Raw genomic sequence first — 27,452 nt, 5'->3', positions numbered from 1 at the left:
GCCTGATGGTGGTGCTAGATCTGCAATGGTGGTCAGGGTGAATCCATAATATCCCCAACATTGTTGTTCACGGATATAATTACAACTTTTTGGTATGCAAAATATATGTATTGTTCATTCATTTTATTTGCATTGTGTTACAGCAGGGTATTTTAGATATTTTCTTCATCCTCTAAGGTTAATGAATGTGCACAGCAAATTTGAAAATATTTTAATTCAAGTTTGGCTTGATGGTGGCACTAGATCTGCCACGGCGGTCAGGGTGAATCCATGATATCCCTGACATTGTTCTCATTGTTATCGTGACAATAGATATAAATACCAATTTTTTTGTATTTAGAGTATGCAAAATATGTTGGTATTGTGATGCTTCATTTTATTTGCATTGTGTTACAGCAGGGTATTTTAGGTGTGATATGATTAGTTGGTAACTGGTTGACCAAGGTGCTGCAGTTCTGGCAGTATTGACATGCGGTGTGGATGTGTCTCTCGCCATCTTTTTATTTATTTATTTTGCCCCTTTAGTTATTGCCTGGACTGGTTCCACCCATTACAGTTTGTAAACGACTAGAATACGACGCTCGTCATGAGGGCAGGGACAACCCAAGGCCTTACGGTTCTTGGGGATTAAGATCATGTGACTTGATTTCACAAGAGATGAAAAGTATAAAATATTCTCAGTTCTGTTCTTTTAAGTTGTGGAGAGAGAGACATCACAGAAAGGTAAGCTATTTTATTTTCATATATTCCTGTACAAAACAACATACTGTATGGTGTGCCATGCATACAAATATATGCTTTTTTACAGCACCTACGGAAATTTGTCTCAGCATGGCCAATTCATCTGCGGTGACGTCTATTATTCTGTCTGCATACAGTGAAATGGAGAAAATGAAACCCACATATTTTAGCATTTTCTTTTTTTTATACATCACCATTATTGCTGAAACTGTACTTTTAATCTCAGTGATTTTTGTTGAAAAATCATTGCATGAGCCAATGTATTTATTGGTGTGTAACTTGGCAGCAAATGGCCTCTATGGAGGCACTGCTCTATTGCCAGCCATAATGAATGTCTTATCACATTCAAATGAGATCTCTCTACCTTGCTGTAAAGCACAGATCTATGCTATACATACATATGGAGGTATTGAATTTACAATTCTAGCAGCAATGAGTTATGATAGGTATGTGGCCATATGCCATCCACTGCAATATCATGCTATTGTATCATTGACTAAAGTATATAAACTTATTGCATTTACTTGGCTTTACCCCTTTGTAGTATTTGTCATCTTTTACTCTTTTACTCTTCAGCTACGGTTTTGTGGGAAAATAATAGCAAAATTATACTGTGTTAATTATTCACTGCTAAAACTGTCCTGCACAGATACATCTGCTATTTACATAGGAGGTTTAGTATTTACTTTGTTTTATGTAGTTCCACAGCTAATCATGATTGTTTACTCATATGTACATATTCTGAGAATATGTATATTGTCATCCAAAGAATCCAAGCTCAAAGCCCTCCAAACCTGTACTCCACACCTGTTTGCAGTAATCAATTATTCTTTGGGGTGCTTCTTTGAAATATTGCAAAGTCGATTTGACATGAGTTATGTGCCTTACCAAATACAGATATTTATGTCTCTGTACTTTTTGATAATCCCTCCCATTCTTAATCCTGTAATGTATGGTCTAAGTATTCAATCCATAAGAAAACCACTATGTAGAATGGTCCAAGGTAAGAAAAGTAGGCTAACACCAATTTAGTAGACAAGAATGCTTTTTCTTAAAAAAGATTTTCATGGCATTACTGATTTATTTGACAGGTATGATAGGAGAGAGCAAGGGTAGGAATGACAGGGATTATAGAGAGCAAGCTCAGGAATGACAGGGATGATAGAGAGCAAGAGCAGGAATGACAGGGATGATAAAGCCTCCTGTCACTGAGCATCAACCAGGCTGTCACAAGAATCCTGTTATTAATTGATCATTGTGTGCCTAAAGACTCTATAGTTAAGACTGATACCTTTATAACCACAGCATTCACAGATCATCTCCATCACTTGCTTACTCTTGTGATACGGCAGTAGGCGGAAATCCCACGGGGCATTTCCCTCACAATGGTTTGATCAACTGCCTCCCACCCCCAGTCAGTGGCACATGATGCAGGTATACACTACAGTGTGTGTGAGGGAATATCACTGTGACCGAGTCTGTCATTGGTGGCAGACCTTTCCAGTAAGTTGTTCAAACAAAGGATATATTAGACATGTCTTTACTTCTACCACTCAATACAATAAAACCCATTTATAATCATCACCTTCTCTTCATTTTCGCTGCATTCACTCTTTATGTTAGCTAGCGTTTAACAGATTGCAGAATGGGTACAATACAGTACGGCTCAATACACACAATTGTTAAGGGGATGCAGACCAGAGAAAGACGTTTGTCTTGTTTACATCAGGGTCCCCCATTTTCAATTCATAGTGACATTTATGACATACAAAACATACATGACATCATGACATTTATGGCTTAGGGACATACATGACATACAGGTACATAGTAACTTACTAGTAGATCCTGGTAGATCGAAGCCCATTATAGAATGATAGAAGATAATATGTTAGAAGCCCATCTCCTACTGTAAATAACCTGCACACTGTGTGTGTGTGTGCGTGTGTGTGTGTGTGTGTGTGTGTGTGTGTGTGTGTGTGTGTGTGTGTGTGTGTGTGTGTGTGTGTTGTGTTTGTGCGCGTGTGTGTGTTTGTATAGCCAGCCAGCCAGCCAGGTAGAACTTTTCAGAACACCAAAACACAAAGTAAGAACCCTATAGCCTAATATCTCAAAGACTTAGACTAGTTGAAAATGTTCATAAGTAAGAGGTGAAATTCTAATGGAAATGTTTCATAATGATGTCATTAGGCAGAGCAGGCAAGATATGGTACACAGACAGCAGAGCTGGGGACAGATAGGCAGGGGCAGACTGGCAGAGACAGGAAGTCTCAGGTAACATTACGAAATGTTCTCTCTTTTTTAGACTTGTAAAATATGGACATAATTGGACAATGCCATGGATTGATCATGATATGATATTTGTTATTTTGTTAAGTTCAGTTTTTAGTACATGGCAATACACTTACTAATTATTTATTTTGTTATTTTATTTAAAATAGCATACTTTGTGTGACATACTTGTCCATAGCTGTTGTTTGAAGAGTTTAGACACTGACTGAACAATAAATAAGTATTTTTAAAGGATATTCTGGTTGATTTATTTGGGTTATTATTCATTGAAGTGGTTCTGCTTTTAGAACTGTACTTATTTTGAGCTTTTTGTTCTTGTAAAGCTATTGTAGTAGACTCAGGCCAGTGGCACATACCCAATGACTATATAAATGTATCAGAAAAAGTCAAATAAAAAGGTAAATTCAATGGTTCTCAATGGAGATTATTTTAGATGAGATAGCACCATGCTGGGCGGCTAAGTGGCGCAGTGGGTAAGGCGCTCGCCACTAACGCAGGAGATGCTGAGTTCGAGCCCAGCTCTCGGCGTTGCTACCGGCTTGGCTGGTCATTCATACTAACACAATTGGCAGTGTTAGGGGTGGGAAAGTCGGTGGGTGGGGATTGGACATTGTGGACAGCGACTCCTACAGGTCGGTTGGTGCGCCTGTGCAGCAGAATCAGGAAGTATCGGGGGCAGCGTGAGCCTCCCACGCGTTACTCCTCGCCACTGAGAGATCGCGCTGTTCAGGTGAAAAGATGCAACAGCTGCCTCCTCGTGTACCGGAGGGGACACATGATGCAAGGCTTGGTCCTCACTGCAGCCGACCAGTGGGAGGCATAGTCTAGCAACGTTCGAGACAGGGGAGGGGAGAATTGAAGGGAGAATTGGCGAGGCGAAATTGGGATGGGAGAAAAATAGAAAAATAATAAGGAGAAAAAGTGGATACAAAAAAAAAGATAGCACCATGCTCATTTTTACGAAAACTGCACCCATAGTCCCATACACAGTGTACAGTACCATTGCCACCTACTGGCCTTTCTTTGTATTGCTGGCTGTAAATACAAATACCTGCATACATACGGAAACACTGCTATAACTATTAATAGTAGTAGTACAACATCCACAAAACAAATTTTCCCTGGGATTTTTATAAACTTTGGACTGTATGACTATAAGACTTCAGGCTATGGAACCGTTGTGTTGTCCAGCTCCTACCTCTCATCTGGAACCCAAAAACAGGAATCTGGCGAGAAGTCAACACAAAAGTAAGAAAATATATTGAATGTTGAATTAATAGCGTGTTTTGCTTTACATCGTGTAAGTGTGATTGATATCGCAACTGGGATTGTTCCGAAGCAAATAAGTCAACACGTGAATGCAGCGTGACATGAATGCATATGGGAATAGGAGCGAGTGTTTTAATACAACTGATCTCCATTTTGACGTAATGCAAATACATCAGAAAAGTTGGGACAAGTTCAACCCTTCAGTTAACTACCTATCAATTATCCAGTAGTAGTAATTATGGTTCCTTAATATACATTTAACATATTACAACCTAGTACAGCAACGTTACATCACTACTTTTGGTGTCCCCCCCCCCTGGAATTGCTCTTGAGAAAATGTAATGTAATTGTCCCCCCCAAAGTTGATATCAGATTTTCGCCCCAATCAAGCACACAGCTTGTATAAATTTAGTAGTTAGACCAATGTGCATATTTAAAGTGCTGGAGGCAAATGCGTTTAGGGGTATTGAGGGGTGCAAATCTGTTGTAGGCCCAGCTCATAAATCACTGCTAATGCCTAAAGAAAATTCATTCAAGATGGCGGCCACCAAAGCGGTTGAAATTAATTTATGTTATGTACATATCTTTTTGACTAAACAAGGTAGAAACTTGACTGAAATGTGGTATTGTAGGTCCTCATATATGGAGTCCAATGCCATATTGAGTTATGTGATCAAATATGAAAAAGCTGCTTGAAATATCTATTGCAAAACATAATTTTTTGAAGATGAATCATTTGTCAACCAGATAAGATCCACAAGCTCCATCCCCACCAGGAACACAAAGGCACACTACTGTACATTATGATTGAAATGTAAGCAGGAAACATAATAGGGATGCAAAGTGTATTTGTTATAATGTATTTTAGAACTGAACTTTGCAATGAAACTCAAAGTATTAAGAGCAAAGTATTGCTCTGGCCTTTCGTATTATGTATTGTGCCTAAAAATGAATACAACTTTAAGTAAACATACTTATTTCTGTTGTTCTGTAAAGTAATTCAGAACTGTAATTGTTCTATAATGTAGCTACAGTACCTTAGAACAGGGGGAAAGGCGGGGTATATGAGAAAGGCCTATGGCTCTTGACATAAAAAAACTTTTTTTTTCCTTACCCTTTTCTTATCAACCGTATTGTGTAAACATCTGAAATATAGGGTTGATATGTCTATTTTATGTGTATCTGCCAATTTCATGATTTTATGTTTTATATATTAGTGACAAGATAATCAAACAACAAAATAAACAAAGAGGCCTATTAACTCATTGGACGCCAGAGGTCGCTGTGTACCGTGTGGTGTGTTTGCAGGGCTCAAACTATATTAAATATCATAGCTATGGATATAATAATATTGCCCATTTTACATCGAGTATCTATCGTTCAATTTGTGAAAAAGAAATAATTTTCCATACATTCCCGTTTTATACCGTGGCGAATATGAGTATAGTTTTAGAGTGATCCTGTCTAATCCCAGAAAACGACTCTATGCAGCATTTAGTGCATTTCACTCAACTGTGCCGTTTCTCGCCTGTATCAACAATCAATCTGAAATCAACGCTATATTATCGGTATTATGTTTCATCATGAATGCATGAAAGGGTGGGGGGGGGGGGGGTCGTTTTTCCATGCTTTGTTCGCCACCAACGGAATACGTTACACAAGCACATTATACACATACGGTCGGATCACTGTGAATGGATTCTTGGATCAACGCAAGATTGATAGCATATAGCCCTTACCTTGACTAGGATGTACTGCAAAAAGAATATTCCAATTATCTGATCGCCATTCCAAGTATTGATGTCGATCGTGTTGCCAACATAATCCACCAAAGAACATGAACTGGGAGTGCTTGATTCTCCTCAATCCATGCATTATAAACGCTTGTCCTGCCCGACAAGGAAAACCCGGACCGGACTTTTTAGATCGACGCACACCCAAAGCTAGAGAGTTTCCAAGGATGTGCAATACCGGCCGCAAGGCGGCAGGTGGCAATATTGGACGTTTGCGATCTCAGACCCATTCCCAATGATAACATCAGGCTCCCTCGATGGATTATGAATGGAAATAGCGAATAAAAGAAATAACGACCAAAACCCGACAACCAGACCCGACAAAATACTCGGGTCTGGCGCCGAACGTTCGGCGAGTTAACCTGACTATACTCGGGTCTGGCGCTGAAAGTGTTAAGACGTTAGATCTAATATGAAGAATTATGTTATTTAGTGTTCTATACCTTATCTTGACTTGACTTATCTATTTTGCTGCTGTTTATTTTATGCTCATTTTATGCTTAATTTTATGCCAATGTCTTTTTTACTGCTGTGAAGCACTATGAAAGGTACTATACAAATAAAGTGTATTATTATTATTATTATTATTATTATTATTATTATTATTATTATTATTATTATTATTATTATTATTATTATTATTATTATTATTAATACACATTTTGGCTTAGTAAAGTAAGGTATCCTCAAATAACACACTTCGACGTAAACCAACATTTGACAAGCAACTTATTTATTTCTAACATGACAGCAATTGATTGATTGATTGATTGATTGAAAACTTTATTAACAGATTGCAGAATGGGTACAATACAGTACAGCTCAATACACACAATTGTTAAGGGGATACAGACTAGAGAAAGACTTTTGTCTTGTTTACATCAGGGTCCCCCATTTTCAATTCATCAGGACATATATGACATACATGACATACAGATATACAGTACTGCTACATCTATACAATGACAAGAATTAATTGCATGAGTGTATCATATCTGCTGTCAAAGCATTATATGCAGTCCAGTCCTGTAGGCAGGGCCGCCTGGGAGAAATGCGAGGCCCTGTGCGAGATTTTTTCATACAGTGACCATATTCTTAAATAATAGCGCTGCCCGAGGCTAGGCATGATACAGTCAACATATAGCAAGAGAGAGAGCGAGAGAGAGCTCCCATTCTACAGTCAATATACAGTGTTATCGCTGCACAGACCCGGCAATGCCCCTGACCCTCCACCAGAGCAAGGCCAGAGAGAGAGAGAGAGAGAGACACATTGGAAAGAAACAACCCAAAACCAGAGCAAATTGAAATGCTATTTGGCCCTAAACAGAGAGTACACAGTGGCAGAATACCTGAGCACGGTGACTGACCCAATACTAAGAAGATCCTTGACTAGGTACAGACTCAGCGAGCACAGCCTAGCCATCGAGAAAGGCCGCCATAGGCAGACCTGGCTCCCAAGCGAAGACAGACCCACTGCACAGAAGATGAGGTGGAAACCGAGCTCCACTTCTTAACAACCTGCCCACTATACCAAGACATACTTCCCACAAATTGCAAACACCCAAAGAGACTTTGAAAACATCGACAATAACTCAAAACTCCCATACCTACTGGGAGAAATACAAGAATGTGAAATAAAGCCCATTTGAATTGAAGAGAGAGAGATAGATAGAGCATGTCTGTGTGTGTTAGAAAGAGAGATAGAGAGAGAGCATGTCTGTTTGTGTGTGTGTGTTAGAGAGAGAGCATGTATATGTGTGTTAGAAAGAGAGAGAATATATAGAGAGAGAGCATGTCATTTTGTGTGTTAGAGAGAGATATAGAGCATGTCTGTGTGTGTTAGAAAGAGAGAGAGAGAGAGAGCATGTGTGTTTGTGTGTTAGAGAGAGAGAGCATGTCTGTGTGTGTGTGTGTTAGAGAGAGAGCATGTATGAGAGATATAAGCAAAGATGAGCCCCTAAAGGATATTCAACTTTTAATGGAAGAACAAAACAGAAGGAAAAGATAACTTCACAAAGGCAACATGAATATACATAGATCCAAAAGGACAAAGATCAACACTTAAATCCAAAGAGAAGATGGTCTATACCAGAGAAAACAAAGTAGCAAGGAGCCAATGGCCGACATCAGCTAAATAGGCTAACTGCAAATAGAGTAGCCAGGTACTGACACCAGGCCACACACCGTTAGCTACTACAACAGCTAGCCGGCCCGCTTGGCTCAATATAACGTTAGCTAGCCGGCCCGCTTTGGCTCAATATAACATTAGCTACAACAGCTAGCCGGTCCGTTTGGCTCCCGAGAGAGAGAGAGAGAGAGAGAGATATATCCACGGCGGGAGTAGAATAGAGTGCATTAAAAACTCACCAAACGTCCAAGAGGATGGAGACAACCGCGTGGAGTTGACGAAGTTCATCTGCCGAATGACCGTCCTCTTCATCTTGGCATAACAATGCTGCACGCGCTCTCTCTAGGTTAGCTAACGCTAGTTAGCCTTTAGCTAAGCTAGCTACTAGCCGACATCATCGTGGCTATCCCGACTGAACCACACGTTAGCACTCGATATTATAACGTAGCTAAAGCTAACTAGCTGTCCCTGCCTTTAGCTAAACCGACATGGCCAGCCTGACTGAACTGTCTAACATGCAACAACTTTCATCTTCAGTCCATCTGCCGAATGACCGTCCTCTTCCTCTTGGCTGGCATAACTAAGCATAACCTCCAAAGCTGCACGCGCGAAATAGTCAGACGCAGCTGACGCACGCCGGCGTACACATGATGTAACCCCTCCCTTCGTTGAAACCAATAGTATGTCTGCTGCAGAGCCCCAGAGCTCCAATAGTGAGTATGCAGAGCCGCAGAGCCAGGAACAAGTCACACACATTCTACAAACGTGTCTAATGTGAAATATATAAGCATATAAGCAAAACTAGATTTTAGGTCTGTGATGAAAAAGGGCCTCGCGGGAAGGGGGGCCTCGCAAAAAAAAAAAAAAAAAAATTATTTTTATTTTTTTGTGCGAGGCCCCCCTTCACGCGAGGCCCTGTGCGACCGCACTGCTCGCACACACCCTGAGGCGGCCCTGCCTGTAGGCTACAGGTAAATGTGCAACTTATTCTTATAAAATAGCCCATCTGGCATAGTTAACATGATCGTACCTGAAGAGGAATGGCAGCATGCGTTTGAACCAGAATTCAGCATTCGGGTCATCAATTGTAAGAGCTGCTGGAAACTCTTTCATGGGTTTCTGAAATCAGTCTGTAGTCAGTTTGTCAACCATCTGTGCAATGTGATCGGCATTTATGGATGTGCAGTCATCTGAGAGTTTGGCTCTCAGTGCAACATCAACCCCATCCAAGTACACATACTGTAGAGTCGTGGGAAGAGTATTTGACAAAGTGCATGTAGGGTAGGTTTGTGTGTCCTGATGGTACATGCATACCCCTTTCCTCCCATGACATGCTGTGCGGCATTGGCTTCCAAAAGAACACACCTTACCCATAGCTCACTCAAGCCAGACTCACTCATGTTCGTCCTATTACACCCATAATATTCATGGTGATGTCCTCCAAGGCAAGGTATAAGCACGTCCTTGTACTCATCTACCAACCACTTCATTTCCAGCAGCTTCGGCTAGAGTGCCTCATCCACCATCAGAATGACATGCTGCTGTCCCATTGGAGCATGAAGCACTCCCTTAACGACTGTGCTCAATGTATGGAGTTCAGATGCAGGAACCTGTATGATAGGTAGGTACCCTACAGTAGTTTTCTCCGGGTTGACAGTGCTCACCTTTTGGTTGTACAATGTTCAGGAAGACATTGGTTTGTGAGTTGACAAGATGAAGGACATATCAGTTGCGTGCACATTCTCTGTTGAAGGACATTCCTCAGGTGACTGTGTGAAACAATTAGCTGTGATCACACTGTGCAAGTATGGTGCAAGTATGATGTCTGTCATTGCTTCTGGGATTTGGAATATTCCTGTCTTGGAAATATATATATTCCAATGAGCATATCACCTTCAGGTGGACCGTGTTGCCAGGCAGCCGTGTAGTGTATTTTTGATTGGTTATTAACACTTTGAGTGCCAGCGACGAGATTTCTCGTTAGTTCATGCCAACCGTTGAGTGCCAGCCGACGAGAAATCTCGTTTTTAATCGTTATTTTTTTATTATCAATTTCCATAAATTTTTTCATCAATCTAGCCTCATGTTACCAGTGGGGATCTGTCTGAGCTCGAACAGGGAAAATACCGCCCCCTATCGTCTCTCTGGATGGTACTGCACCCCATTGGATTGCACTGAATGAAACGCATGGGGAAAAAAGAGTCCGGAATCCACATTTTACTTGTCAGGCAAGTAACCAGAGACGATCCCAGTCATCGCCCACCATCAGAACAGCGTGGAATATGTCTTTCGACCACCCAGCGTTGGATCAATAAACGCGATCGATATTTGGAATGGTGATCAGGAATTGGAATAATCTTTTTGGAGAACATCTGATCTGAGGTAAGGAATCTATTTGACCAGTATTGGCATAATCAGAGCTGTTTTCACCTATATATCAACGTGTCCCATATGTGTGTGTGTGGCTGTGAGTGTGTGTAGCTGATCAGGAAATAAGATAATCGATTTTTCAGCCCGCTTCTATAGCATGCATAAGTACACATATACTATCGATAATCTAGCGTTTATTTGAAAACGATTCATAAATAGGCCGCAAAATTACAACGTTTTGTGTATTACAGTAAAGCGCGATTTCTGCAGAATCTTCTTTTTTTCTGAAAGTTTAAAAAAACGGAAATTAACCGATTAAAAAACAATCAGTTTGAACAATGTTGACTGCAAACAAGTCATTGATAAGCGACGGTCGTATTAGACACATAGCCATAATTTAAGATATAGTTTATGCGTTCACAAATGTGAGCGCTCTGTCATTGAATAGAGCGTTGCCACTCAACAGGGTATATAGGACTGGCACGGCCGGCACGGAAAGTGTTAATGGTTATTAAACAGTAAACAGCACAAATTGTTATTAAGAAGCAATATGGACAGAATACCAGACAAAGATGTCGATTGCAAGAGCTCTGACATCACCACGATGGGAAGCGTCTATGCGAATACCAACGCAGTTGTGCGATTTGCGAATCTGATTGGCCACTGACGTTTCTGGTCATGTGACATGTGCGCCCAATGGCGTGACGAGCTGTGTCTTTGCCCATTTCCACGTCAAACAGCCTGCAAACTACCTGGCGTTCTATCGCCATGCTCTAAGACAAACTCTAACCTTAACCAACTTCGAAAGAGTGCCTAAGCTTAACTGTTGTAGCCAATTTAATGATTTTCTGTTTTTGTATTACTGTATGAAGGCACTGTGTCATCATGAAAGTGTTGACCAATTAGCAGGCAGTGGGCTCAGGAGGCGGGGCTCATGTGTGCTCAAGTGCAATCTATATGTATGGGTTCACAGGTGTGCAGCGGCAGGGAATTTGGGTAATATTCACAGGGAAGCCACACTATCTTTTTACCGTGCTCGTTTGTTTGTTTTCAGTTACTTTGCGTAAATTTTTGAGTTTATTTTGTATGCTTATATTTGTCCACACAGCAAGTAGTAATAAAACACTCTCAACAGTGACCAAGGAGAAGACATCATTTATTATCAACAAGCATCACGCGTAGGAAAGAGCTTCACCCAGTATTCCCTCACTGGCAACATTTTCTTGTTAGGTTGCCCTTACACAAGTAAAAAGATAAGCTTCTAAACAAGATTGTTTTCAAAGACGGACAGATACGGAAGGACTCAAGGAACAGCGGCCCTTTTCATTGACGTTTTCTGCCGATTCAACCACAATATCAACAACACGGAACAGCACATCAAAGAAATTACGGTGAGACGGATTCATGAATGAATGGAATAAAGTTGTGGAAGGAGTCGCCTCGCGCAGATGGATAAAGGCAAATCCTACCATGAATTCTATATAAAATCTCCGCCTATTGCTTGACATTGTAAACATGAGTAGCGTGGGGAATCAGGAAATTAACGTCGAAATGGAGGCAGCTGTCAATCAAGATGAAACAGACAATGAACTTGGCAAAAGGCTTTCTAAGCCCACATTTAAAGCTTTAGAAACGAAGATCATGTTGTTACATAAAGAAAGGAACTTTGGACTGAAACAATTGTGTAAAATAGCTAAAGAGTTGGATCAAATGATGTGCTCAAATGAAAATATTTCCGTCATGCAAATTAAGCACGACACACTGTGGAAGTTGGTTGGTGAAACTACCCGGGTACATGAATCACTAAAACCTCTATTACCCGACGACGAAATGTGTAAACAAACAGAATGGTTTCAAGGTCACCTGCACAATGTTAATCAAATCATGGACAAAATGGAGCAATGGGTGTGTGCTAATAGGGAGCAGTGCATGCCCACACAAGTTGATGACAATGATTACGAATTAAATGATGTGCCCAATGCAACTGAGGGTGTGGTTGACACAAAGAACAATGCTGTTTCAAGTACAAATGAGGTTCTGAATAACAACGGTTCAAATAACAATGCTGCGTCCTATGCAAACGAGGGTCTTGATAATGATGGTTCAAACATCAACTTTGTGTCAAATAAAAAAGATGAGGTGAATTGTATTGGGCCAGATGACAGTGTTTCCAATACGGGTCAATCAAGGGTGTCACGTGGTAGTTCTACCCGACACTCAGAGCATCGGGTCCCCCCAGGGCTGTGTTCTAAGCCCCCTGCTGTACTCACTCTACACACACGACTGTGTGGCCAAGTTCAGCTCCAACTCCATTGTGAAGTTCGCCGACGACACGGTGGTGGTGGGGCTGATCTCGGACAACGACGAGAAGGCCTACCGGGAGGAGGTTGAGGTACTGGAACGTTGGTGCCAGGACAACAGCCTGCTCCTGAACATTGGTAAAACCAAGGAGCTGATCGTGGATTATAGGAGAGGACAGCGGGAGACACACACACCACTGAGGATTAACGGGGCTACCGTGGACAGGGTGAGCAGCTTCAAGTACCTGGGGGTCCACATCTCAGAGGACCTGACATGGTCAACACACATAGGCACAGTAGTAAAGAAAGCGAAGCAGCGCCTCTACCACCTGAGACAGTTAAGGAAGTTCAGAGTATCGGGGAAGATACTTCAGTCCTTCTACTCAGGAGCTGTAGAGAGCATCTTGACCGGAAACATCACTGCCTGGTATGGGAACAGCACGGCACAGGACAAGAAGGCCCTACAGAGTGTGGTGCGCTCAGCCGAGCGTACCACGGGTATTGCGCTACCTCCCCTGCAGGCTCTATACAACAAGAGGTGCAAATCCAGAGCCTGCAGGATAATGAAAGACCCCCACCACCCCAATAACAGCCTGTTCCAGCTGCTGAGGTCAGGCAGACGCCTGCGAATTCTAGAGACTAAGACGGAGAGGCTTAGGCTAAGCTTCTTCCCCCAGGCCATCAGAGCCTTGAACAATGAACATCGAGAGACACAGAAACTGAACTATCCACACACAAGTACATACACGACACGCACGCTGAGCACGCTCACACACTAGCAGCCACTTTAACACTCATGCCGCACACACGCACACTTATGGCCAGAGGAAAGGCCACTTAAAATAGTATAACATCAGGAACAGTGTATTGCACTACTAAAGCTAACTAGCATGTCCTATATGCTCTGTAAATACTAATGTACAGATACCGAGATGGCACACCATGTACCTGTTTATTGCACTGTTTTATTGGATTCTATTAATATGTTGTACCACTGTATTTTATTGGATTCTATTATATGTTGTACCACTGTATTGCACATCGTCGCGGGCAAGACCAGCCGCATTTCATTGTATACCTGTATGCCGTGACAATTAAAACTCTTGAATCTTGAATCTTGAATCTTGAATGTCATCAAACATTTCCGCATCCATATTGGCACAGGCCGAGGTGGTGGCACTTGTGGTATTGGAAATGGCATTAAAAGAAAGCCATGAAATGGAAGCTCAGGAGGTACAATTAAAAGCAAAAATGGAAGCCCAGGAGGCACAAATAAGGAAAAGACGACAATTACTGCAAATACAAAGTCAAATTGCTGCCCAGACAGCTAAGGTAAATGTTCTCAGGAACAGAGGGTCTGACATTGAAAGCAGAGTTACAGATGGAATGAACTCTTATGCATCAAAAGAAAAGGCTGTTCTCAACCCCTCTGCTGTACAATTCATTCCATCAATGTCGGATTGTCATGTCAGCTATCCACCAATAAGAGGGAATGAACCTGCAATGACAATTGATGCACAGCCAGTGGATTCAGCACAGCAATACAGATTTCCACCAACAGGAGGCAGCAAACCTGCAGGACCAACTCAATCACACCAAAAGCTATCTAAACAGCCCAGCACTGTAGCCACTCGGCACAAGGAAATCAGTTCTCACGGAACCAAAACAAAACCAAGTGCCTTCACTGCAAGCATGCCACAGCGATCTCAACACCTACCTCCTACTGTGTGTTCACCGCAGCAACCCAGTCAAAGCAGTGAGGACCAAGGCAATACCCTCACGATCATGCAGAAGCAAAATGACATTACAGCATTACTTGTGCAACAGCAAGTTTCCTTATCATTACCCCCCAGGGATATACCAATCTTTGATGGAAACCCTTTTGAATACAACACATTCATTAGAGCCTTTGAACATGGAGTGGAAGGAAAGGTTGTTAATAGTGTGGACTGCTTGTACTACCTGGAGCAGTACACTAGAGGGCAACCTAAAGAGCTGGTAAAGAGCTGTCAACATATGCCATCCGACAGGGGGTATCACAAGGCAAGAACTCTTCTGCATGAACGTTTTGGAAATGAGCAGAAAATAGCCACTGCGTATATGGAGAGAGCGTTTGGATGGGTACCTATAAAATCAGAGGATATCAAGGCTTTGCAAGCATTTTCGCTGTTTCTACGCATCTGTTGTAATGCCATGGAAGACATCAGCTATATGTCTGAGATGAACATGCCATCAAACCTACGGGCAATAATTATGAAGCTACCTTACAAACTCAGGGACAGATGGAGAAACATCGCTTTTGAATACCAGGAGAGACACCATCGTCAAGCAGGTTTCAGTGAAGTTGTCACCTTCATTGAAAGACAAGTGTCTATCGCATCTGACCCACTGTACGGGGACATTCTAGACAATGTTGTCTCAATGTCAAAATTAAAGATTGGAAACAAATCTTCACAAGGACGCCTGCAGGAGAGAGGAAGCAGTTTTGCTACGTTTGTGGCACCCGTTGAGTTTGACAAACCAATACGAGAATCCTGTCTACTATGTGAAGAGGGTCACAGTGTGGAAACATGTTTTAAAATGGAGAAGAAGCGGCATTGTGAGAAAATAGACTTTCTAAAAAGAAAGGGTGCTTGCTTTGGATGTTTACATGTCGGGCACATAAGTTCACAGTGCCATAGTAGGTTGTTTTGTAAAATATGTAACCTAAGACATCCTACCATTCTCCATATTCATGAAAGGGAATGGCAAGAACTAAGATCACGACAAGATGGCACACGAGATGAAAACGGAATGAGTCAAGTCACCACTCCCAAAACTTGTGGCCACATAGGGGCCGGAGCACAAAATTGCGTCTTGTCTATTGTACCTGTCAAAATCAAGGCAAAGAAAGGCAATACAGTCTTAGAAACCTATGCATTCTTAGACCCCGGCAGTTCATCCACCTTCTGCTCTGAGCAACTCATGAGGAAGCTCAACTTGACAGGAAGGAGCACTAGATTCCTGATGAAAACAATGAACCAAGAAAACTTCGTCAACAGTCAAGTCATTTCAGGACTGGAGGTTGCAGCACTAAACAGCAACACCTACATTGAATTACCTGATGTGTACACCCAACACAAGATGCCTGTGACTCGCTCTAACATCACGCGACAGAAGGACTTATATGCTTGGCCATATTTAAACACTGTGGAAATTCCTGCTATTGACGCTGACGTGGAGTTGTTGATAGGAACTAACACTCCAGACGCAATGGAGCCATGGGAAGTGATAAACAGCAGGGGTAAAGGACCTTACGCTGTTAAAACTCTGTTGGGATGGGTTGTTAACGGACCATTGAGAGAAGGCGGTGACGGTGGGATTGGCTGCCCCACGGTCACAGCCAACCGCATTTCCATTGCTCAGATAGAAGAATTGTTGGTTGAACAATACAACCATGACTTCAATGAGAAATCAACAGCAGACAAGCCAGAAATGTCCATAGAAGATCTCAAGTTCATGCAGATTGTCAACACTTCAGCCGAACTAAAGAATGGACATTACTGCTTGCCATTGCCTTTTAGAGAGGACAATGTTGTTATGCCCAACAACCGCCACCTTGCTGAGCAAAGAGTCCTCGGCCTAAAAAGGAAATTAAATAAAAACCCTATCTTCAAAGAAGAATATACTAACTTTCTCAATAACGTCATAAGCAACGGCTATGCGGAGAGAGTGCCAGAGGCCTCAGTTAACGCTGTCATCATCAACAGCGCACCACAAGCAACAAATCAGCTGATAACTTACTTCTCCTCATGGAACAAACTTAAGACCTCAGTTGCGTGGTTTCTTCAGCTAAGGAAGACGCTGCAGGTGCTGCTTCAAAGGAGAAAATAACTACAAGCTGCTCTGTGCAGCACCGAGTTTGACATAACTCACAAGAACAAAGTGGAAGAGGACATGAAGAGTTTCAGAGCCACAATGGGTGGTCACACCTTATGTCCTGAAGACATCGACACTGCAGAAAGAGCCATCATTCAATACTGTCAAATGGACAAGTTCAGTGATGAAATCACTGCTTTAAAAGAAGGAACATCTGGAGTAGAGAAAGGCAGCCACATTTGCAGACTTGATCCAGTACTGGATCATGGACTTTTGAGAGTGGGAGGAAGACTTAGCAAAGGAGCAATGCCCGATGACATAAAACATCCAGTCATTCTTGCTAAAGGTCAACACATCACCACTCTCATCTTACGCCACATGCATGAACAGCTGGGACACTGTGGAAGGAACCACCTGCTTTCGGGACTTCGCAGACGGTACTGGATCACCAAAGCAAATGCGGCTGCCAGAAAAGTACTCAACTCCTGCGTTGTCTGTCGACGAAACAGAGGAAAGCTGGGCGAGCAAAAAATGGCAGATTTACCAAAGGAAAGGTTGCAAGCTGACTTTCCACCGTTCACAAATGTCGGCATAGACTATTTTGGACCATTTGAGGTAAAGAGAGGCCGTGGCCTCATCAAACGATACGGAGTTATTTTCACATGCATGGCCAGCCGGGCAGTCCATTTGGAAATGGCCTACTCATTGGACACCAGTTCTTGCATTAACGCCATACGCAGATTAATTTCTAGAAGAGGCCAAGTGTCACACATTAAGTCCGACAACGGCACCAACTTTGTTGGGGCAGAACGTGAGCTGAGAGAAGCTTTAACTCACCTAAACCAAGAGAAAATATCAAACTCACTACTTCACCTTGGAGTAAAGTGGAGTTTCAACACTCCAGCTGCATCTCATCATGGAGGAGTGTGGGAAAGGGTCATTCGCATGGTCAGGAAGGTGTTGACTTCTGTTCTTCACCAACAACATTTAGACGATGAAGGATTACAAACATTCCTGTGTGAAGTAGAGGCCATATTGAACGACCGTCCCATTACGAACGCCTCAGAGGATCCAAATGACCTTGAACCTTTGACCCCGAATCACATTCTTCTGTTAAAGGGCAAACCTTCCCTACCACCAGGGCTCTTCAGCAAAATTGATTCTTATTCCAAACGTCGATGGAGGCAAGTTCAATTCCTCTCCAACCTCTTTTGGCACCGGTGGGTTCGAGAATATGTACCACTGTTACAGGAGAGACAACGATGGACAAAGGACAAGAGGAACTTTGCCACAGGGGACATCATCATGATTGCAGACTCTAATGCCCCTCGTGGATCCTGGCTGTTGGGCAAGGTACTGCAGACCTTTCCTGACAGACATGGACTTGTGCGATCCGTGAAAGTTCAAACCAAATATAACATTCTGGAGCGACCAATCACCAAGATCTGTCTTCTTTTGGAAGCTGATTAGATTAGTAACCATTTTTTCCCTTTGGACATAGGAGAAGTTTCCATGATCATAAAGATCTACTTTCTATTGGACACTGAGTAGACTGAAGCCACTTTTCTATTACTGGGGGTACTAACCCTACTGGATTACACAAACTTTATGAACTACATGACTTTTGAACTATTGCCAAGATCTGTCTTCTTTTGGAAGCTAATTATATGATTATCTGTTTTTTCCTGCAGACTGCATGAGCTTTGAGCACTACGAGTTAAATATCAACGCGGACTACGCACTTGGCTACAACCACTTGCATGCATTGAATTGTTATATGTTTATATAGTATCAATTGGGGCCCGGAGTGTTGTAGCCAATTTAATGATTTTCTGTTTTTTTATTACTGTATGAAGGCACTGTGTCATCATGAAAGTGTTGACCAATTAGCAGGCAGTGGGCTCAGGAGGCGGGGCTCATGTGTGCTCAAGTGCAATCTATATGTATGGGTTCACAGGTGTGCAGCGGCAGGGAATTTGGGTAATATTCACAGGGAAGCCACACTATCTTTTTACCGTGCTCGTTTGTTTGTTTTCAGTTACTTTGCGTCAATTTTTGAGTTTATTTTGTATGCTTATATTTGTCCACACAGCAAGTAGTAATAAAACACTCAACAGTGACCAAGGAGAAGACATCATTTATTATCAACAAGCATCACGCGTAGGAAAGAGCTTCACCCAGTATTCCCTCACTGGCAACATTTTCTTGTTAGGTTGCCCTTACATTAACCGTTGAAAGAACTTGCCGTCACGCTCTAAGACAAACTCTAACCTTAACCAACTTCGAAAGAGTGCCTAAGCTTAACCGTCTAAAGAACTTGCCGTCACACGTTTGGTGCACATGTCACATGACCAGACACGTCAGTGGCCAATCAGATTAGCAAAACGCACAACTGTGTTGGTATTAGAATATAGGCCGATGGGAAGCATTCACCCCAATCAATACTGACTTCATCCTGAACCTGATTTCATCAGGCAGGTCACAAACCAGTTCAAATGTGATTAACAATTGAGTGACAGAAACACACACATACACATACACATACACACACACTAGCACAGACACAATACCTCACTCACACACACACACACACACACACACACACACACACACACACACACACACACACACACACACACACACTCTCTCTCTCATGTGACTTCTTAGGGACCACAGTATCATCTAGATTCTAGAACAAGACAAACTGGTTCTAGGTTAAGTGGACCACACACACACATCGTCCCAGATTTATGGATGACTCACACACCCTCACACATCAGAAACCCACACAGACAGAGACCAAACTGGTTTACCATAGGTAGGGATGGCTAATCATATCACAGCATTTAGATTCGGTTTGGGCACATATAAACGACTCATCTTGACATTAGATGACACACACGACAGGACAAGCTGTGTGTCAGGGAGATTTTGATATCCTGTGATTGCTTTGAAGAATTACCTTGTTGCTGTTTGCCAATAAAACAACCCACCCAGCCTTTTCTTCTCCTCCGAACGGATCTAGAACCAAACGTGCCAAATTAAGTCACGTTAGCCGCTAAAAGAACACGCCAACATTTAGGGAAATTAGCTTATCTTCTTCTTCTCGAGAGAGAAAGACATGAAGATAGATACCAGTTTCCTCTCTGTGCGTTCAGTAGAAAGCTATCTGGATGCATGTTAGCCTAGCTTAGCACAATGAATGGAAGCGGACATGTACGGGTAGCCTTCGGGAGAGGTGTTAGTTGGACAATGCTTTGTTCTTATTATCGTCCACTTCATCATCCTCCAGTAGGCATTGACCACCTACAGTAGTAACAAGTTCAGAAACATGTACAGGTTAGTGGGTATCCTTGTCTATTGATTTCATGTTGATAGACTCTAAACTGATATCCAGTGTTGTGTCCACACAATACCATACTATGCTGATAAGTGATCATGCTCCCATGTCACTGGATGTTAGATTCACTAGACATAGAAATGAGCGCACCTGGATATGGCGTGAAACACAAAAAAAATATTCTAACCCACATAAATGGCATAGTCATACTCCCCTATTCAATAACAATGCACTCCTGATTGGAAAACGACCTATAAGATACCCTAAATGGGAAAAGCAGGGCATACACACATTAGGAGATGTTTTCAACAAAAGGTTTTTTTGTAGATATGAAGACATACATAAACATTTTTATCTCACCAGTTCCACACATTATTTTTACGCACAGTTATTGGCATGTTTGAAGGCTCATGGAGTCCCATTAAGGATACCAATTGAACACCACAGATACCACAAATTCTTCTATGAAAGAGAGACATCGAGAGGTTTTGTATCAGATTTTTATCATCAATTACTAACGTCCTCATATGGAACCCTCCCCCTAGACTCAGTCTGGAGGAGGGATATACCAGACCTGGAAATACATTTTGATTGGCAAGAAGCCTGGGCAAACGTTCGACTTGCGTCACGTAACCCGGACCATCAACAAATTAATCTTAACTATATTCATAGGACATACCTGACTCCTATAAGATTGAACAAAATGGGACTTAAACAAGACTCCAGATGCTTCTTATGTACAAATGGGGACGAGGGTACATTTATGCACATGTACTGGGATTGCCCACCAGTTAAGATATTCTGGAAAGAAGTGTCCCAGCAATTATCAAATTTCTTAATTCTGAATAAATTATACCTGTACACCCCTCTGTATTGCTGTTGAATGATGTTTTTGAGTTTGCAGTCCCTATACAGCTAAAGAGATTAGTTTTATCTGGTATCACAGCGGCTAAAAAGTTGATAGCATCACGATGGTTTCAACCGGAAATTTTTTTTCAGAAGGTTTGGATTCTTACATATCTCGATCTGATTTATCTAGAAATATCTACAGCAAGAATTTTAGATGTCAGTGAATCCAAAATTGCAATGTGGTTAGAAGTGGTGGAGAGAAGAAAAGCTAGCATATGAATTGTAGTGCCTGGTTAGGAGCGAATGATAATGGATGGATTATCCAAGTGGGGGTCCACTCCGGGGGGGGGGGGAGCGAGCGATAGCATATGTGTGTAGGGTATTAGATAGCAAGTTGTTGAATGCCCACGCTAGGTCTTAGGTCAGATCGATAACTTCATAACTCATTGGTCTGCTCATCTTGACATCAAACAGCGTCCTGCGAGGTGGTTGACATGCAGAACCAAACAAGTCTACAAAATGTTGTTGTTACTACTGACCGACAAGAGATAGCGAATGCACCGTTCCGACCCCCGTCAGTCATCGACCTTAGGTCGAGTGATTGAAGTTGCGGAATCTTTTATTTTATTTGCACTGGGACGGACTCTCTTTATTCAGAGGAGGTCCATTTCCCTTATCCGTTGCACGTATTATCACTATATGGCTTTACTTGATAATCCCATTATACAGCACACGTATTATCACTGTATGGCTTTACTTGATAATCCCATTATAGCTAGGGATAAAGCCACTTACACATATTATCACTGTATGGCTGTACTTGATAATCCCATGATACAGTACACGTATTATCACTATATGGCTTTACTTGATAATCCCATTATACAGTACACGTATTATCACTATATGGCATTACTTGATATATATTTCTCTCTTTAGGCCTGAGCTAGGGATAAAGCCACTTATTCTATTTTGCCTTAATGCATAATCATATGTCTCCTTCTTCTCCGTCTGGCTAAAGCCTTACTCAGGAGGTTTTTTACATCATAAATCAGGCACATTACTGGACCGCGTGGTTGACATATTTCTCCTTTTACTCCGTCTTCATTAATCAAAACGCAAAGGGTGAAGTTACAAGGCAAAACACATTTCATGCTTACCCGGTCGTCTGGTCAGAAGAAAGGATACAAAGGATATTTATAAAGAGGTATTTTTAATTAGAAAAAGCTAGTTACAAGAAGAGACTGAAGTGGAAAATTTCCAATTCAGTTTAAAACAGAACATCTCATCATGCACGGCTTGTGCCCAGTGTCAAGCACCATTCTTCTCATCTCTCAAAAAAGTCTGGCCCTTGAAAGGGCAACCGTCCCTTTTATATCCATCTTACAATATTTCCGATTGGTCTAAACACAGTGAAGTCACAGGGATGTCATTTTTGTTTAGCAAACCAGAGTACAATACGTAATTCGTATGAGTTCCTCCTTCTTGGTACTAACGTTACTTCTCGTTACCTAGTGGTTTTAAGTAACAGAAAGTCCCTTATTCCTTCAGAACAGACAACTGCTTTGTCTGTGGGGATCACGTGACATGGTACCGGGCACGAAGCCATCCCTAGGATTTCTTATCAAGCTTCCTAAAAGATCTCCTCCAGAAAACAGTTTTTACCCATCATTCTTTTAGTATTATTCTCTAATGACAGTTAATTATAAGCATGCCATTTATGAAAACTTTTACTGTACACATTAAACATTTAATTGTTATATAGTTTTTTTAAGATTTCCCTCTATAGATTCAGGACTCCCTGTTTTTCAACCCGCAACCTTTAATCCCCTTCCCGTCTGAAAGGGTTAACATTTTACAGCTCTTTCTCCTCTGTCTCTGTCTCTCTCCTCTCCTGAGGCCCACATTCCGCAGGTTGACTCCCTTTTCACAGTTTTTCACAGACAACAGGCCCCTTCTATGGAGACATTAAAGGCTCAGTTCCATTTTTTATAAGTAGAGCCATCATAGAGCTATCTTTCCAGAGTTTAGTTTAAAGATTTATACTGGTCATATAGGAACGACTCAGGATGTCATTGTCCAAAAGTGTCACTTGTTCTGTGGCACTTCACACCCACTCTGCCGTCCTGGGAGGTCATTGTCCATCGTCAATTGAATAATTGAATAATGAAGCATATGATTACATGTGAAAAATAGGTATATACGGCTATATTGGAACGACTCAGGATGTCATTGTCAAAAAGTGTCACTTGTTCTGTGGCACTTCACACCCACTCTGTCATCCTGGGCGGTCATTTTCCATTGTCTTAATAGCGTCTGTACTGGGGGACGAGATGGCGATTGTGGGGTCACGTGGCTGTGACTCTCCACACCCCCTCTGCCATCTCGGTACCTTGTTACCCTGGTAGCCGGCGGGAAGACTTGCATCTGTTGTTCCCTGGCTGGACGGCTCGACAGGATAGGGGTCACGTTGTTGCTTGGTATCCGGCGGGAAGACTTGCATCTGTTGTTCCCGGCCGATGCACCCAGGCTGTTGTCGTCTTGGTCATCTTGGTCATCTTGGTCATCTTGGTCACCTTGGTCATCTTGGTCATCTTGGTCATCTTGGTCATCTTGGGGTCGCCCCCTCTGACCTCTTGGGTCTCTCCCATAGATTGAGGTAGGTTGATTTGTCACTTCTCGGGCGACCCCCACGGGTCCCCGAGAATTGTAGCAGCAGTCCTCTATTGAAGTGTGGTTGGCCTGGTCTTGTGACCCTGTCCGTAGGCCTCGCAGGACATCACAGATACAGTCCACAGAGGACTCATTTCTTTTCTCTCTTTCAGGTCCATTCAGGGCTCTCGTCGCCCTGTAACCTGGGTCCAGGCCGATGTCTCTCTGTCCGGTCTGGGAGGTCTAGGAGGTCTGGGAGGTCTGGGAGGTCTGGGAGGTCTAGATGAGGACCTTGAGGATGCTCTGGAGCTTGACCTATCGTGTGACCCTGTCCGTAGGCCTCGCAGGACATCACAGATACAGTCCACAGAGGACTAATTTCTTTTCTCTCTTTCAGGTCCATTCAGGGCTCTCGTCGCCCTGTAACCTGGGTCCAGGCCGATGTCTCTCTGTCCGGTCTGGGAGGTCTAGGAGGTCTGGGAGGTCTGGGAGGTCTGGGAGGTCTAGATGAGGACCCTGAGGATGCTCTGGAGCTTGACCTATCCCGGTCTTCCTCCAGTTCCGATTTCTGACCTGAGTCAGTATATTCCTTCTTGCCATCCGCTGCGTCGTCCGCTGACTCCGGGGGACAGCCCCCCCCCCGTCTAAGAGTGTGGCACTGGTTCAGGTTTTGTCCCTTTACCAGCGCACCTTTACCAGCGCACATTGTTCACAGGCCTTTCGGACTGTTATCGCTCTTTGTTTGGCTTTAGGTATGAGAATGTTGTTAGTTCTCAGGTATACCAACATCCTCTTATTTCCGGCATGTCCAAGGTTATCATATACCTGTCTGTTCATGTGGGTAGCCTCGTCCTGTTAGCAATGGCTAGTTAGCCTGCTATTCGCTCCTGCTCGCAATAGCTATTTCAGCCTGCTATTCGCTCCTATTCGCAATGGCTATTTCAGCCTGCTCGCAATGGCTATTTCAGCCTGCTATTCGCAATGGCTATTTCAGCCCGCTATTCGCAATGGCTATTTCAGCCTGCTATTCACAAAGTAGAGTTTTTTTCTACTTAAGTTCTGACTTTAAGTAAGCATTTAGTTACTTCAAGTCATGAGTAAACCTTTTTACCGTAATCACAAAAATATACTTTAAGTGTGATTCTTTTTTTGAGTAGAACCTTCTACGTTTTTGACTGTAAGAAAACATTACGTAACTTTTTAGTCATGAGTAACCGCTACTTCAAGTCGTTACTTATCAACCCTCTCTTGTTCCTGATTTTTTACCAATTTACTTTTGGCTGTCTGCTGCGCTCTGCAGACCATCTACGTCACCAGTGTTCCAGATCTCGAACATTAGGAAGAGTCTTGGTTGGAGAGGTTCTGCCGATAAGACCAATCTTGAGTAAGGTTGACTCAAATCTGTAACTAATTCTACTCCAGAGACACCTGACAGCAGTTATTTCAGTTAATATTCTTTCGGCTGTTGATACCTATTTAATTATTATACAGCCCAACTCACTTGAACTCATGTTCTAAGCCCCGGAACCTCCAATCCGTTTTGACAGACCTATAAACCAGTGACTTGGCCGCCTAAGCACCACAGCGTCCTGTATGCTGAGGCTTCCAAGTCTCCACAAATCTGATAGGCCCGTCGGATACAGAGACCCTGATGCTCGCTCTGTCCCCCCGCGTCAAGGTGCTAGTGTTGTCAAAAATATCGAAGTATCGATAAATATCGATACTGAATATTTAAAACAGTTACGATACTCATTTCCCGAAATACCGATACTTTCTGTAGTATCGGTACCCGCTGGCAGTGTTCTACCGGAAGTTTGTTGACACGCTGTTCAGAGCACGCTTGCCCCTCCAGCTGTTCAGAGCACGCTTCCCCCTCCAGCCCTCCCCCTCACAGAGCGAGCCGTCGGCGTCTTCACTCTTCAGTAAACATTTTAGCTGAGTGAACTAAGATGGCAGATGCAGCGCCTCCACAACTTAAAGATAAAGAAAACAGCAGAAGTGCTGTTTGGAAGTACTTCGGTTTTGAAGTAAACACAGAAGGGAAAGTTAAAGATGTCACAATGCCCATTTGCAAGCGGTGTTACAGGGCAGTGCCAACGAAAGGTGCCAACACCTCAAATATGGCAAAACACCTGAAGGACCGGCACGCGGATCTCCACAAAGAAATGAAAGAGGTTTGTGACTGAAGCATTAAACCACTAACTCTAGTTTAATACAAGATACGTTGTCTACTGATGGCGCATCATATCAACAGCTGATTCGTTGTACGTTACAGCTATTAGCTAACGTTAGATAGCTACTGCTAGTCGTTCCTCTGTTAGCTTATGCTAGCTAGCCGGCTACCGCATGGAAACGGAGTAAAATTACGTTTAAACGTTATGTCGAGGTCATACAATACTACACTCGACACGAGGTTGGTTAACGTTACCAGCCCCGGAGAAATCTCTCTCTCTCTCTCTCTCTCTCTCTCTCTCTCTCTCTCTCTCTCTCTCTCTCTCTCTCTCTCTCTCTCTCTCTCTCTCTCTCTCTCTCTCTGAGGTTAACGTTACCAGCCCCGGAGAAATCTCTCTCTCTAATGAAAATTGTTGTAGTCATATATTTTAGTCTTATTAACTAAAATATTTTAACCAAATAAAAAGCAGCAGCACTATTGCATAACTAAGTCATGTTTGCTATGTATTTCTTTCTTTAGAGAGAAACAACGGGTTTTAAAAGTCTTATATTTCTCTTTTCTTATAGTACCAGAGAGAAGCTGAGGAGAATCGACCAGCAACAGCACAGCAGCCTACCCTACCAGCATTACTTGAACAACAAAGGAAGTATCATGCAAACTCAAAGGAAGCCAAGAAACTTAACAGGGCTGTAGCAGAGTACATATGCATGGATCAGGTCCCTGTCTATACTGTTGAGAAACATGGGTTCAGACAACTGCTTGGACAGTTAAATAACAAGTATTCCCTTCCTTCACGGAACCACTTCATGTCAACTGAAATCCCTGCCCTATATAATGAAACAAAAGACAAAATCATGGAGAGCCTTAGGGGGAAACCCTTATTTTCATGCACCACTGACTTGTGGACCAGCAGGGCCACGTCCACATTCATGGCAGTAACTCTGCAGTTTATTACAGAATCCTGGGACATGCAGAGCTGGTGTTTGGGCTGTGTTGGGCTGCACTCAGAGCACACGGGGGACAGTTTGAGAGAGGCGTTGGAGGAGATGGTACATGAAACATGGAAGCTGGACATGTCAAATATGGCTGGCAGTGGCATCACCACTGATAATGCCTCAAATAACAAGAAAGCATTTAAGCAGGACTTCACATGGGTCCCCTGCTTTGGGCACAACCTTCACCTAGCCATTAGCAAGGGTCTGGATATAGGCCGTGTGTCTGCAGCACTGTCGAGGCTGAGAAAGACAGTGTCTGCCTTCAGCAGGTCACCAAAGATGTCCCGACAGCTGAAGCAGAAGCAAAAAGAGTTGCAACTGCCTGAACACAAACTGATCCATGATGAGCCGACACGCTGGGACTCAGCGTATCAAATGGTGGCGAGATTTCTGGAACAGCAGCAAGCGGTCTGTTCAGTTCTAGCCGACGATCGGAAGAAATGGCACCTCATGCCTAAAGATTCAGACATTACAATTCTTGAGACTGTAAAAGATATATTGAGCCCTGTCAGCTCTTTCACTGATGCCCTTAGTGGTGAAAAGCACACCACACTCTCCTCTGTCCTGCCCCTAATTTGGAAGTTATCTTCAACTTTGACCATTGAGGAAAATGACAGCCTCCTCAAATGTGAACTTAAAGAAAATATTGGTACAGATCTCAACGAACGATATAACGACGTCGACGGGGCTCT

General features: G+C 42.7%; 1 protein-coding gene across 1 annotated transcript; it reads left to right on the top strand.

Annotated features, from left to right (window-relative positions):
* Positions 1–891: 891 nt before the first annotated feature.
* Positions 892–26,348, top strand: LOC311233464 (olfactory receptor 52Z1P-like; the record flags this gene model as incomplete). Its single annotated transcript, XM_084320431.1, has 2 exons — positions 892–1,744; positions 26,332–26,348. 2 exons carry the CDS (start codon positions 892–894, stop codon positions 26,346–26,348), a joined length of 870 nt encoding a protein of 289 aa, XP_084176557.1.
* Positions 26,349–27,452: the final 1,104 nt, after the last annotated feature.

Source organism: Notolepis coatsorum (genome assembly GCF_963971535.1).
Source record: "Notolepis coatsorum genome assembly, chromosome: 8".
Taxonomy (NCBI): Eukaryota; Metazoa; Chordata; class Actinopteri; order Aulopiformes; family Paralepididae; genus Notolepis; species Notolepis coatsorum.
This window is presented reverse-complemented; position numbering and strand designations above follow the sequence as displayed.